At 51.2% G+C, this 14,194-nt stretch overlaps 1 protein-coding gene across 1 annotated transcript in view; it reads right to left on the bottom strand.

The window, feature by feature from the left end:
* Positions 1–876: 876 nt before the first annotated feature.
* PPFIBP2 (PPFIA binding protein 2) overlaps positions 877–14,194 on the bottom strand; it is a 155,832-nt gene continuing 142,514 nt past the window's right edge. Inside the window, exons 25-29 of the mRNA XM_038764163.1 lie at positions 14,016–14,141; positions 12,752–12,940; positions 10,853–11,032; positions 5,093–5,158; positions 877–2,152 (exon numbers count right to left, since the gene is read on the bottom strand). Of these exons, the coding sequence (XP_038620091.1) occupies positions 2,081–2,152; positions 5,093–5,158; positions 10,853–11,032; positions 12,752–12,940; positions 14,016–14,141 (633 nt within the window). The 3' untranslated portion in view covers positions 877–2,080. The remainder of the gene's footprint in view (positions 2,153–5,092; positions 5,159–10,852; positions 11,033–12,751; positions 12,941–14,015; positions 14,142–14,194) is intronic.

Here is a 14,194-nt window from a genome sequence, read left to right as displayed (position 1 = left end):
TCTCCACAGCTGCCTCCCTCTTGCAGGGAACGGGTACTCTCCCAAGCACTTAGCACAGTGCTCTACACTTAGTAAGTGCTCAATAAATACCACTAATTGACGGAAACAGGTTGTAGCCCCGATTCCAAATGGTCTGATTAGGTCACATCCTACTGCTAGGGGCACGGTACATCTCCTGTTCCTGGATTTGTAGCAATGCAAAAGGGTCTGGGGAATGGGGAGGAGAGAGGCAGAGATGGGGGTGGGGGTAGAGAGAGAGAGAGCGAGAACATGCACCGTGAGTAGTAACTGAGGGCCACATCACTCCACCCGGCTCAGCACCTTGGTCCTGGACTCATGGGCGGTTTGGCACCCTCCCCAGCTTCACGGAGACCACCAGCCTTGGTCACCTTCCCATGGGCTGCCCCGCGGACTAAACATGACCCAAGGCACGCAGGATCCTGACACGCCCTGTAGATCTGGGCCAAAGAAACACTGCTTCCCAACTCCAGCCTGGATCTGCTTCCCAGCAACCCGGCCCTCAAGGTTTGAAGTGGCTAGTAACAAACACCCCGCTCCCCACCAACAATTGCTTAGAGCATCTTCCGCCCCTCTACCACCCCTTCGCCCACCCCAGGGTGAGGGAGGATCCAGGGGAGACTTTGCAGAAGAGAGGCTTGAGGACTGAGGTACCTTTCTCGGCTTCTGAGAAAGCTTCAGGGTCCTGGGCTGGGTGTCGGGTCGATTTCCATCCCCAGTGCTCAGGATGAGCCTCATGTCACTGAGGGGGACAAAAGGGTTGGCCAATATGACAGCAGCCAGAGGAGAATGAACTGGCCAGAGATGTGGCCCGGCACTGATTTGTTATTAACGGTAATAATAATAATAATAGTGGCATTTGTTGAGCGCTTACTATGCATCAAGCACCGTACTAAGCGCTGGGGTAGATACAAGATAATCAAGTCAGATGCAAAATGGCGGGGACTCGCATCTGCGTCACACACTGGGCAAGGCAGTTCTTCTGACTGATTGCAGGCCTCCTTGCTCTTCACGGCCAGTGTCCGATGCTGCTGGAAATGGGCCTGAGGGCTGAAATAGCTGTATAATTGTGGGTAGGACTCAGTCCAAATTTTCAGGATAATTGGCCAATGGTCTGAGTGCCATTCGGATGTCCAGATGTCCAGTCCTGATGTGGCTTCCGCACCTCCATCTCCACTTATGGGGGAGTATTTCTGAATGATAACCTTCTCGGTGACTTGCTCCCCATATCGGAAAATGAATCCTCACTGCAGAATCTGGAAGCAGAACTTTCTGGGCTCTCATCCGAGGTTGGAGCCAAGGACCCAAAGCAGGGAAGATGGGTCCTTCTTCAGCATTTCCCAGGGACGTCCAGAGGCGTTGATCCTCCTGTCTGTGCCTTGCCGTGTCCGTCTGCATCCTTGGCCCAGCCTGCCACTGGCCAGTGCCCTCAGACAGCCCAGCTTGTGCCCAGGGGTCCACTTGACAGGGCTGGTTTCTGAGCCCCTCGCCGTCTGAGCCGCAGAGACATAAGATTCAAATCACCACACACCAGAGGGATAGGGCACCTCAGGTGGAGGCGGGAGAGATTCGCCCGCCTGAATACAGGCTGGAATCTGCTTTAGGCCCTGCCCGTGATCTGAGGCAAAGGAATAGGCCTTGTCAGAAAACAGCATTGGCCCTTTTTACCATGAATGAAGACCAGGCTTCCCAACCTGTTCCCTACGGGCAGCCCTGGAGGAAGTGGATTTTTTTCTCAGACTGGTTCTGCCAGACCAAAGCTTCTCCTCTCTTCCTCCTAGCGGGTGGGGGGACATAAGGGGAAGCTATAAAAGTACAAAAGGTATAAAAGATTTCTGTGAGGGCCCAAAGTAGAAGCCACTCACAGCCTCGCGCTCAGCCAGCCGGACCACCTTCCCTCCGGGCAGAGTCGCTAGTTCTCCGAGTGCTCCGGATCTCTGATCGGCCCATGGGACAGACGCAGAGCCCGGCTGTTCCCTCCGGAGGGACCTGCGGGTGGGGTGTGGGAGATGGGCCGCAGCTGTCTGCAGACGTTGCTCCACCGGGCTCGGGGGCGGCACGGTCATCTCCAGTCCTCCCGGAAAGGGGCACCAAACCCGGCAGCGTTCAGCATCTCGTCCTGGCTCAGCATGGTCTGAAAGAAGAAGCGTTGGATGGGCCAGGCCGTGAACCTGATGAATAGGGACCGGGGTAGGGCTGGCAGCCCGATATGAGGGAGCCCGCTATGGAGAGACCAAGGTAGGCCTGGTCAGGAGTCCAATACAGAGGGATCTGGGCTAGCTGGGCCAAGATTCTGATGTGGAGGGAGCCCGGTTGGCCTGGCCCAGAGCTTATACAGAGGAATCCGAGTAGTCCGGTCATTAACCTGGCATCCTGGTCCGTTGACTTCAGACAAGGGCGGAGCAGGGCATGCTGTCCCCATCCTGCACCTTTTCTTTTTTTATTTTTTAATGCTATTTCTGAAGTACTTACTATATGCCAGGTACTATATTGAGCACTGGAGTAGACACAAGCTAATCAGGTTGGACACAGTCCATGTCCCACGTGGGGCTCCCAGACTTCATCCCCATTTTAAAGATGTGATAACTGAGGCACACAGAATGAAGCGACTCACCCGAGGTCACACAATGGCAAGTGACGGAGCTGGGATTAGGACGCCCAGGCCTGGGCTGTACCCACTAGACCACACTGCCTCCTCTTCCAGCTGTATGGGTCCCCGTGGGCTTCCTCAGCACAAAGCAGGAGCCAGGGGCTCTGTTGTGCCTGTGTTGTGTCTCAGCTGGAGCGAGAGCGGGTTTTGATATAGTCCTGCCCTCCTGCCGCCTCTGACCTCCCCATATCAGAACCCCATCGGCGAGGTAGCGGCGTGGCTCAGTGGAAAGAGCCCGGGCTTTGGAGTCAGAGGTCATGGGTTCAAATCCCAGCTCTACCAATTGTCAGCTGGGTGACTTTGGGCGAGTCACTTCACTTCTCTGTGCCTCAGTTACCTCATCTGTAAAATGGGAATTAAAACTGTGAGCCCCCCGTGGGACAACCTGATCACCTTGTAACCTCCCCAGCGCTCAGAACAGTGCTTTGCACATAGTAAGCCCTTATTAAATGCCATCATCATTATTATTATTATTAGGACTGAGAAGGTTGACTTTTCTGGGGAGACTGTAAGGGGAAGAAATGATTGGAACAAGGGGAGCCAGAAGGATCCTTTCCCCATCTAAACTGCAGGAAGCTTTCAGGCCCAGTGGTTCCTCCCCAGCTGGCCAGCCCCAGGCCTCCGGCCCGATATTCTGGAGAGGAGCTAAGGGGTCTTCCCAATAGGGAGTGGGCAGGAGGCAGGTAACCCCTCTGACAAAATGTGGGGGTGGAAACTGGGGATCCATGCCCTTCCCGGGTCAGTTCCACCGCCTCACCCCAGCAGCAGCATCAGGATGGGGCCCCCAACCAGGGCTGGAAACCGGTGCTGACCTCAAGGACTGTGGTCAGGGGTCATTGGTGCCTCAGTTCCCTCATCTGTAAAGTGGGGATTTAAACTGTGAGCCCCCTGTGGGACAACCTGATCACCTTGTAACCTCCCCAGTGCTTAGAACAGTGTTTTGCACATAGTAAGCACTTAACAAATACCGTCATTATTATTTATCAACATGGAGAAACAGCGTGGCCTAAACAATAAAGCATGGGCCTGGGAGTTGGGTCTCTAATCCCAGCTCCACCACTTGTCTGCTGGATAACCTTTGGCAAGCCACTTCTCTGGGCCTCACCTCTCACATCTGGAAAAAGGGGATTAAAACTGTAAGCCCCATGTGGGACAGGGACTGTGTCCATTCTGATTAGCTTGTGGCTACCCCCAGTGCTTAGTACAGTGCCTGGCACCTCTAGACTGTACGTTTGTTGTGGGAAGGTTATGTGTCTGTTTATTGTTATATTATACTCTCCCAAGTGCTTAATACAGTGCTCTGCACACAATAAGCACACAACAAATGTGATTGAATGAATGAATGAATGAGTGATCATAGTAAAATAAAACACAAACTCAGCTAACCCATATCAGGCTTGTCTCAGACCAGATATTGTACTCTCCCAAGTGTGTAAGACAGTGTTCTGCACACAGTAAGCACTCAATAAAAATGATTGGCTGACTGTTTACTATGAATGATCATAATAAAATAAAACACAAACTCAGCCAACCCATATCAGGCTTGTCTCAGACCAGATACTGTACTCTCCCAAGTACACAAGACAGTGTTCTGCACACAGTAAGCACTCAATAAAAATGATTGGCTGACTGTTTAACTGACCGCTGGTGCTCAGAAGGAGACTTACTCCAGTACAAGGGAAGATACCCATCCCATTCCTTCTCCATCCTTCCCAATCAATTCTGGACCCTGGGGATCTTGGCAAAAGCCCTCAGGCCCGGGTCGCCGTTTTGCAGCAGAGTTGGACCAAATCTCTGCCATCCTCTAAACTGTAAGCTCATTGTGGACAGGTAATGTGTCTGTTTATTGCTCTACTGTACTCTCCCGAGAGCTTAGTACAGTGATCTTCACCTAGTAAAGCACTTAATAATAATAATAATAACAATGATGGCATTTATTAAGCGCTTACTATGTGCAAAGCACTGTTCTAAGAGCTGGGGAGGTTACAAGGTGATCAGGTTGTCCCACATGGGGCTCACAGTCTTCATCCCCATTTTACAGATGAGGTAGCTGAGGCATAGAGAAGTGAAGGGACTTGCTTAAAGTCACACAGCTGACAAATGGCAGAGTAGGGATTTGAACCCATGACCTCTGACTCCAAAGCCCGGACTCTTTCAACTGAGCCAGGCTGCTTCTCTAAATAAATAAATTCGACTGACTGAACCAATGGATGGGAGTGGGCCAACAGTTGATGGGAGCAGGTGGGCGGACTCCCTGAGTGTCCAGGGGCACGGCGCTCCGTCCCTCTGGGAAACCCCAAAGTGGAAATCTCGCCCAGGACTGGAGCCCCCCGACCCTAGACCTCCCGCAACCGGCCTTCATGGTCGGGGTGAAGGGGGGATAGAGGACGCAGAGAGACTGGGAGCAGAGGAAGCAGTACATACCGTGAGGTGGTTAATGCCTTGAGACAGGGCCCCTATCTGCATGACGGTGCACTCGGAGGGTCCCACCTGGAAAATCATCCAGCAGCAGCAGTAGAGTCAGGGTGGGCAGAAGAGACCCCCATGTTTGGAGCTGGGGAGGATCAGGGCTTGAATGGGACATAGTGAACGCCCCCTCCCACAGCTAGCAGACCTGGATGGGAGGGCGGGGTGGGTAGACCAGTGGTCAGAGCAGCTCGCTTCAGGGCTGGGTTGGGCTATGTCTGACATGATTGCCTTGTATCTACCTCAGCGCTCAGGACAGTGCTTGGCACATAGTGGACGCTCAACAAATACCACAATTATTATCCCATCAATCATATTCGAGTGCTTACTGTACTAAGCATTTGGGAGCAAGATACAATGGAGTTTGGAGACATGTTCCCTCTAGACTGCAAGCTCTTGTGAGTAGGGAATGTCTCTGTTCCACTGTTATACTGTACTCTCCCCAGTGCTTAGTACACATAGGAAGCGTCAATAACTACGACTGACAGACTGCTCAAACTGAGAGGCCTCAGCTCCAACACTGGGGTGCTCTTCTGGCCTCCCCTGAGCCACATTAGTACGGTGCTTAAGTGCTTTGCACACAGTAACCACTCAATAAATACGACTGAATGAACCAATGCCCCGGGGGTCAACGGTGGAATGGAAACCCTGTGGAAATTCCTCTGAAACTGCTATGGTGAGCAGCTTCAGCAAGCCTAGGGGTACCTTTCTGAGCTGAGAGAGACTCTGATCTGGCCTCAGTGGGCCTAGAGTCACCTTCCCCGGCTGAGGCGGAGCCAAGCCCAAGGGGTGCCACAACGAAGCCGGAGGGACCCAGAGATCCTGTTCTCCAGAACTGGGAGGGGAAACACCTTGGCCTGTGACCATCCCCAAATCGCTGCCACTCTCCTGCCTCCACAAGGCTTTCTTCAGCTCCTCAAAGGGCACCCACACACCCTACAGACTGTAAGCTCCTTGTGTTCTAGTGCATTCATCCATTCAATTGCATTTACTAAGTGCTTATTATGTGCAGCACATGGGAAAGTACAATACAATAATAAACAGTGACATTCCCTGCTCACAACAAGCTCACGGTCTACCCAGAACTTAGTCCGGTGCTCTGCACACAGTAAGTGCCCAATAAATAGCACTGCCTGGACCGACCCACACGGCATACACAGCATGCAGTGCATGGAACACATGCAGAGCACGGGGCATGCAGCACTCACCATGACACACGTGCATAATGTATACCCGTGAAACAGCATGCAGCAAACCATCTTCAGCACATACGTGGAGCGCGCATTCAGAGCACACGTGGCTCAGCGTGTTAGAGTCGTGGGGCCTCTTCCCATGGCCCAGACTCCTCAGTCACATGCAGGACAAATGAGGGCACAGAAGCAAACCGGGTCGCTTTCCACCACTAAAAGCAGTGTGGCCTAGTTGAAGAGATCCCACCTCTGCCACTTCATTCATTCAGTCGTATTTATTGAGCGCTTACTGTGTGCAGAGCACTGTACTAAGCGCTTGGGAAGTACAAGTTGGCAACATATAGAAACGGTCCCGACCCAACAACGGGCTCACAGTCTGGGCAAGTCACTTCAATTCTCTGGACCTCCGCTTCCTCATCTGTAAAATGGGGATTCAAACCCTGTTCTCTTAGACTGTGGGACAAGGACCGTATCTGACCTGATTATCCTGCATCAACCTCAGAACTTAGCACTGTAATCGTCACACTGTAAGTTCTTGATAAATACTATGATTGTTATTCCTCATTATTGTTAGGAAATGCAATGCTGGGCCCTTAGATTGGAAGAATGGTGGGTCTACTGCTTTTTCCTCTAGAAGGACGCCTGGAGCAGGGGAGGCTCAGCCTCATAGTAGAAACGATCAATCATGCTATTTATTGAGCACTTTCTGTGCGCAGAGCACTGTACTAAGCACTTGGAGCATACAATGTGACAGAGTTAATGGACACTTTCCCTTTCCACAAGAAAGGGAAAGTGTCTATTAACTCCCTCCACACATCGGCCAAACAAGCTCTATTCCTCCCTTCAAAGCCCTACTGCCAGCTGTGTGACTTTGGGCAAGTCACTTAACTTCTCCGTGCCTCAGTTACCTCATCTGTAAAATGGGGATTAAAACTGTGAGCCCCCCGTGGGACAACCTGATCACCTTGGAACCTCCCCAGCGCTTAGAACAGTGCTTTGCATATAGTAAGTGCTTAACAAATACCATCATTATTATTATTACTGAGAGCACACCTCCTCCAGGAGGCCTTCCCTGACTGAGCCCCCTTTTTCCTCTCCTCCTCCCCATCCCCCGCCACCCTACCTCCTTCCCCTCCCCACAGCACTTGTATATATTTGTACAGATTTATTACTCTATTTATTTTACTTGTACATATTTACATATTTACTACTCTATTTATTTTGTTAATGTTATGCATATAGCTATAATTCCATTAATTCTGACGATTTTGACACCTGTCTACATGTTTTGTTTTGCTGTCTGTCTCCCCCTTCTAGACTATGAGCCCATTGTTCGGTAGGGACCGTCTCTATCTGTTGCCAACTTGTACTTCCCAAGTGCTTAATACAGTGCTCTGCACACAGTAAGCGCTCAATAAATACGATTGAATGAATGAATAAATGAATGAAGGAACCCATAGCCCAGAAGGGGTGGCAGATATTAATGCAAATTACAGGTATGTACATAAGTGATCAATCAATCAATCAATCGTATTTATTGAGCGCTTACTGTGTGCAGAGCACTGTACTAAGCGCTTGGGAAGTACAAGTTGGCAACATATAGAGACAGTCCCTACCCAACAGTGGGCTCACAGTCTAGAAGGGGGAGACAGACAACAAAACCAAACATATTAACAAAATAAAATAAATAGAATAGATATGTACAAGTAAAACACAACAGCGGGCTCCCTACCCAACAGCGGGCTCACAGTCTAGAAATAAATAAGTTTATATTTATTAAGCCTCTAAGTGTATTCAGAGGACTGCGTTTAGCTCTAGGAAAAAGTCTCCAGGTGGGGATTAGACGCTGGGGTCCTGAGCCCCTACCTTTATTGCAGGGTCCAAAGCTTCCCCAACTCCTGGCTCCATCCCAGGCCTTTATCCCACCGGGATCAGAATTTCACAGATGGCTTTCCCTAAACCATCCCAGGGCAAAGAGGAGGGGAGAGCGGTCCGGTCCTCATGTACAGGGATGGTGTAATGGATGGGAGTCAGAAGGTCACAGGTTCTAATCTCGTCTCCGCCACTTGTCTGCTGTGATCTTGGGCAAGTCACTTCACCTCATTCCCTCCAGACTGTAAGCTCACTGTGGGCAGGGAATGTGCTTATTGTTCTATTGCACTCTCCCAAGTGCTTAGTACAGTGCTCTACACACAGTAAGCGCTCAATAAATACGATTGAATGAATGACATCTCCGTGTCTCAGTGAGCTCCTCTGTATAATGGGGATTGAGACTGTGAGCCCCACGTGGGACAGGGACTGCATCCAACCTGATTTGCTTGTATCCATCCCAGTGCTTAGGATGCACATCATTAACAAAATAGAGTAGTAAATATTTAAATATGTACAAGTAAAATAGAGTAATAAATCTGTACAAATATATACAAGTGATGTGGGGAGGGGAAGGAGGTAGGGTGGCGGGGGATGGGGAGGAGGAGAGGAAAAAGGGGGCTCAGTCTGGGAAGGCCTCCTGGAGGAGGTGCGCTCTCAGTAATAATAATAATGATGGTATTTGTTAAGCACTTACTATATGCAAAGCACTGTTCTAAGCGCTGGGGAGATTCCAAGGTGATCAGGTTGTCCCTTGGGGGGTTCACAGTTTTAATCCCAATTTTACAGATGAGGTAACTGAGGCACAGAGAAGTTAAGTGCCTCACACATAGCAAGCACTTCTATTTATCTATTTTGATGCTGTTGTGATGCCTGTCTACTAGTTTTGTTTGCTGTCTGTCTCCCCCTTCTAGACTGTGAGCCCGTTGTTGGGTCGGGATTGTCTCTATCTGTTGCCAAATTGTACTTTTCAAGTGCTTAGTACAGTGCTCTGCACACAGTAAGCGCTCAATAAATATGATTGAATGAATGAATGAATACAATGAGACCACTGGGCACACCCCTGAAAAGGCTCGTGGGGAAGGGAACAGCATGGTCTAGAGAACCAGTCAGAAGACCCTGGGTTCTAATCCCGGGTCTGCTGCAAGACCTTTGGCAAGTCACTTAACTTTGCTGTGCCTCAGTTCCCTCATCTGCAAAATGGAGGTTAACACTATGAGCTTCATGTGGGACATGGACCGTGTCCAACCCGATTATCTTATATTTACCCAGAGCATAGTACAGTGCTTGGCACGTAAATAATAAATAAATAATGATGGCATTTGTTAAGTGCTTACTATGTGCAGAGCACTGTTCTAAGCGCTGGGGGCGGATACAAGGTGATCAGGTTGTCCCACGTGGGGCTCACAGTCTTAATCCCCATTTTACAGATGAGGTAACAGGATCAGAGAAGTTAAGTGACTTGCCCAAGGTCACACAGCAGACATGTGGTGGAGGCGGGATTAGAACCCATGACCTCTGACTCCCAAGCCTGGGCTCTTTCTACTGAGCCACACTGCTTCATAGTAAGCACTTAACAAGTATCATAAAAAACAAGAGGAGTCAGGCAGCTGGCATGCTTCGCCCATCTTGGGGGCCAGAAGGAAACTACTACTGAACAGGCAGGCAAGCTGTAGCCTGAAGGTGGAGGGGCTTGCCAGGGGGAGTGGGGAAGGAGAAGATCTTAGAACAGACCCTCAGGACATGATCCCATATCCCAGAATGCCCACCATAGGCTCAGTGGGTGAGCTCAGGCCTGCCTCAGTTTACCTGTCTCTTAAACAGAGCTGCCAATACATCTACAGCCTATCCCCAGCCCAACCTCAATTACCCAGCCAGTTTCTGAAGGGGCACGAGGGTTATGGGGGGCAGCCCAGGCTGCATGCCACTCCTGTGGCATCCTCTAAGGATCAGCCATTTTGGAAGGATGCCATTGTCAGAGGGCGCAGTCTGTGCAAAGGCTATAAGGAAACAGGGCACGGCGCCCAACAGAAGTCACCGCCTCCACTTGAGAAACAACCCAACCGACGTGGAGCAGCCTCTTACTTTATTTGATAATATTTTCTTAGTCACAATACCAAACTGTTTCGACAAGATTCCCACCCAGTGTTTAATACGCCAGCTCGGGCTAAACCGGCCCCCTCGGGGCCCACCTCGTCCTCAGGCCCTGGCGGGGGCCGCTAACCTGAAACATCTGAACCCACGAGCTAAAATGAAACCGAAAAGGCATCGTACGATCTTGCAGGCCCTCCTTCGGAGGTCCTCAGGTACACCGTGCCTGAAAATCCTTTTGGGGGAGGAGGAGGCGTTCCATGGAAAATGGCGCATGATTAGAAATCCCATCCCGGCCTTGGTAACAGTCAAATCTCCTCACACACCTGCCTCCTTACCCCCACAGGGTCCTGAGAGAGGCCCATCTCCCCGGGGGGCAGAGGGACTCTCCTTCTTACTGTCGGTGGCCAGTCCCAGTATAAATAGAAAATAAGTCCGTGCCCCCAGGCCCCGAGCGTGGGCAGTGAGTCGAGCTGGCACGGCGGCAGCAGGCAGTTAGTTAAATGCCCACGGGGTCGGGGCAAGCTTTGGGAGGCAGGGGGGACGCGGGATCCTCGGGCCGCCCCACCTGATCCAGTCTGTCCAGGTCTTTATCGACCACCGGCCCGAGGCCTCGGTGGGTTCCGTAGGCCTTGGGGGCCCCGTTGGCCCGGCCCGGGCTCGCGTCCATGGGGCAGATGTAATCGGTGGATTCGTCGAATTTCTTTTTCCTGATGTTTCCGAAGTGGGAGAAGCCCAGTTTCTTTGGCTGGAACGAGACCAGGAGACGATGAGGTCAACCTGGAACCAGCCCCAGGTTCCAGACCTCGGGTGGGAACTAGAATAACAAATCCCATGATCGTGGGGGGCTGACTGGGTCAACTGGTAACAGCCCGTCCTCCCGATGTCTCAGTCACGACAAACAGCTTTCCCTGAATCGAGTCACTCCAGTCCCGACTGCCAGGGTGGACAGAGACCTTGCCCACTGCCCGTTGGATGGTGATTCTTATTATAATAAGTGTAACTGGAACACCTATTAAGCACTAACAATATGCCAAGCACTGTACTAAGTGCTGGGGTAGATACAAGATAATCAGGATGGACATAGTCCCTGTCCAATTACTCTTCCTGCTTCCAAGCCTTATTGAAGACACATCTCCTCCAAGAGGCCTTCCCTAAGCCTCCCTTTCCTCTTCTCCCACTCCCTTCTGTAATGCTCTGACTTTCAGCTCCCTTTATTCCTTCCCCCTCCCAGCCCCACAGCACTTATGTATATCTCTGTCAATTATTTATGCATATTATGTCTGCCTCCTCTCTAGACTGTAAGCTCTTTGTGGGCAGGGAATGTGTCTTTATTGTTATATTGTAATAGTAATAATAATAACTATGGCATTTTTTAAGCACTTACTATGTGCCTCAGCAGTGCTCACACTGTTCTAAGCACTGGGATAGATACAAAGTAATCAGGTTGTCCCACGAGGGACTCATAGACTTAATTCCCATTTTACAGAAGAGGAAACTGAGGCACAGAGAAGTGACGTGACTTGCCCAAGTCAGTCAGTCAGTCAGTCGTACTTACTGTGTGCAGAGCACTGTACTAAGTTCTTGGGAGAGTGCAATGTAACAATAAACAGACACATTCCCTGCCCACAATGAGCCCCAAATCCCACAACTGGCAGAGTCAGAATCAGAACCCAGTTCCCCGGCTTACTGGCCTATGATCTTTCCGTTATTACAGTACCTCTTTCAAAGTGCCTCTGCTCTTCGAGGGCAAAGATCATGTCCACTAGACATTCCCAAGTGCTTAGTCCTGTGCTTGGCACAGAGTAAACACTCAATAAATAACTACTAGTTGACTGACAATCCTTCAGCTGTGAATGAGACTCTCCATACGATAGGTGTCTAATGTCAACTTCTATATGTTGTCAACTTGTACTTCCCAAGCGCTTAGTACAGTGCTCTGCACACAGTAAACGCTCAATAAACACGACTGATTGATTGATTGATTCTTCGGATGGCCCCATTGCCCTCCTTCACAACAGGGGAAGCTGGTCCTTCCGGACTCCAATTCACCAAACACCTGTCTTTAGAGCAGCAGTGTGGCCTAGGAGAAAGAGCCCAGGCCAGGGGGTCAGAAGTCCTGGGTTCTAATCCTGATGCAGCCGCTTGCCTGCTCTGTGACCTTTAAGTCACTTGATTTTTCTATGCCTCAGCTTCCTGTTCTCTCTCCTACTTAGACTGTGAGCCCCCTGTGACCTCGGGAAAATCACTTAATTTCTCTGTGTCTCACTTTCCTGTTGTCTCTCCTACTCAGATCAGGAGCATCCCCCCATAGGGTACACACAATCGGACACAATCTGCTCGTGTTGCGTCCACCCCAGCGCTTAGCATAGTGCTGGATCCATAGGACGAGCTGAATCCATACGGCAATCCTTATGATTCTGCTTCTCGAAGAGGGAAGGCCCTCCCTGCCCAACCCGCCTCCTACCCGGACTTTGGCGGTGGTGGTGAGGGGCGTATAGCCAGCCGACTCCACGGTCTCCCTCTTCTCCTGCTGGGCCCCCGGGCCCACGAGCGCGTTGAAGTTGGTGGTCAGGTGGCGCCGGAGGAGGGTCTTCTGCGGGGGGATGCTGAGCAGCATTGCCAGCGCGTCACCGTTGAAGCGGGGCTCCAGGATCTGGGGAAAGACAGCCATCATCTGAGGGGTGGGAGGCACCCACAGGCTGCCCAATGCAACCCACTTCCCCAGCGGCAACTGGCCCAGGGATAATAATAATAATGAAAATAATGATTGCGGTACCTGCTAAGCTCTTACTATGTGCCAGGCACCGTACTGAGCGCTGGGGTAGAAGCAAGCAAATAAAGTTGGACACAGACCCTGTCCCACGTGGGGCTCACAGTCTCGATCTCCATTTTACAGATGAGGAGACTGAGGTACAGAGAAGTGAAGCGACTGGCCTAGAGTCACATAGCAGAAAAGGGGAGGAGCCGGGATTAGAACCCAGGTCTTTTTGACACCCAGGCCCGGGTTCATTCATTCATTCATTCAATTGTATTTATTGAGCACTTACTGTGTGCAGAGCACTGTACTAAGCACTTGGGAAGTACAAGTCGGCAACATATAGAGACGGTCCCTACCCAACAATGGGCTCACAGTCTAAAAGGGGGAGACAGGCAACAAAACGTAGACAGGTGTCCAAATCATCAGAACAAATAGAATTAAAGCTATATGCACATCACTAATAAAATAAATAGTAAGTATGTACAAGTAAAATAAATAGAGTAATAAATCTGTACAAATATATATATATACAGGTGCTGTGGGGAGGGGAAGGAGGTAGGGTGGGAGGGAAGGGGAGGAGGAGAGGAAAAAGGGGGCTCAGTGTGGGAAGGCCTCCTGGAGGAGGGGAGCTCTCGGTAGGGCTTTGAAGGGAGGAAGAGAGCTAGCTTGGCAGATGTGTGGAGGGAGGGCATTCCAGGCCAGGGGAGGACGTGGGCTGGGGGTCGACGGTGGGACAGGCGAGAACGAGATACAGTGAGGAGGTTAGCGGCAGAGGAGCGGAGAGTGCGCGTTGGGCTGGAGAAGGAGAGAAGGGAGGTGAGATAGGAGGGGGCGAGGTGATGGAGAGCTTTGAAGCCGAGAGTGAGGAGTTTTCTATCCACTAGGCTGTGCTGCTTCGGATGTGTCCCCTGGGGACCACCTTCTGGGGTCTGCCCCCCACCGCCGCAGGGTGGGCCGGAACGTCACTCACGATGAGGCCACCGTGGACGCCGCTCCCCCGCAGGTTGGGCGCATACTCCGCCAGGTCCACCGATCTCAGCCACTCCATGACGCGGTGGTTGGACCACTGAACCACTTCCGAAGGGGATACGTTGTTCTGCCGCGAGAGGCCCGGGGAGGGTTAAGGCCCGGCCCCCGGACGGTTGGGGT

The sequence above is a fragment of the Tachyglossus aculeatus genome, chromosome 22 (assembly GCF_015852505.1).
Source record: "Tachyglossus aculeatus isolate mTacAcu1 chromosome 22, mTacAcu1.pri, whole genome shotgun sequence".
In the NCBI taxonomy this organism is placed as follows: domain Eukaryota; kingdom Metazoa; phylum Chordata; class Mammalia; order Monotremata; family Tachyglossidae; genus Tachyglossus; species Tachyglossus aculeatus.
Note: the sequence above shows the minus strand (reverse complement) of the source record. Positions and strands in the feature narration are given on the sequence as shown.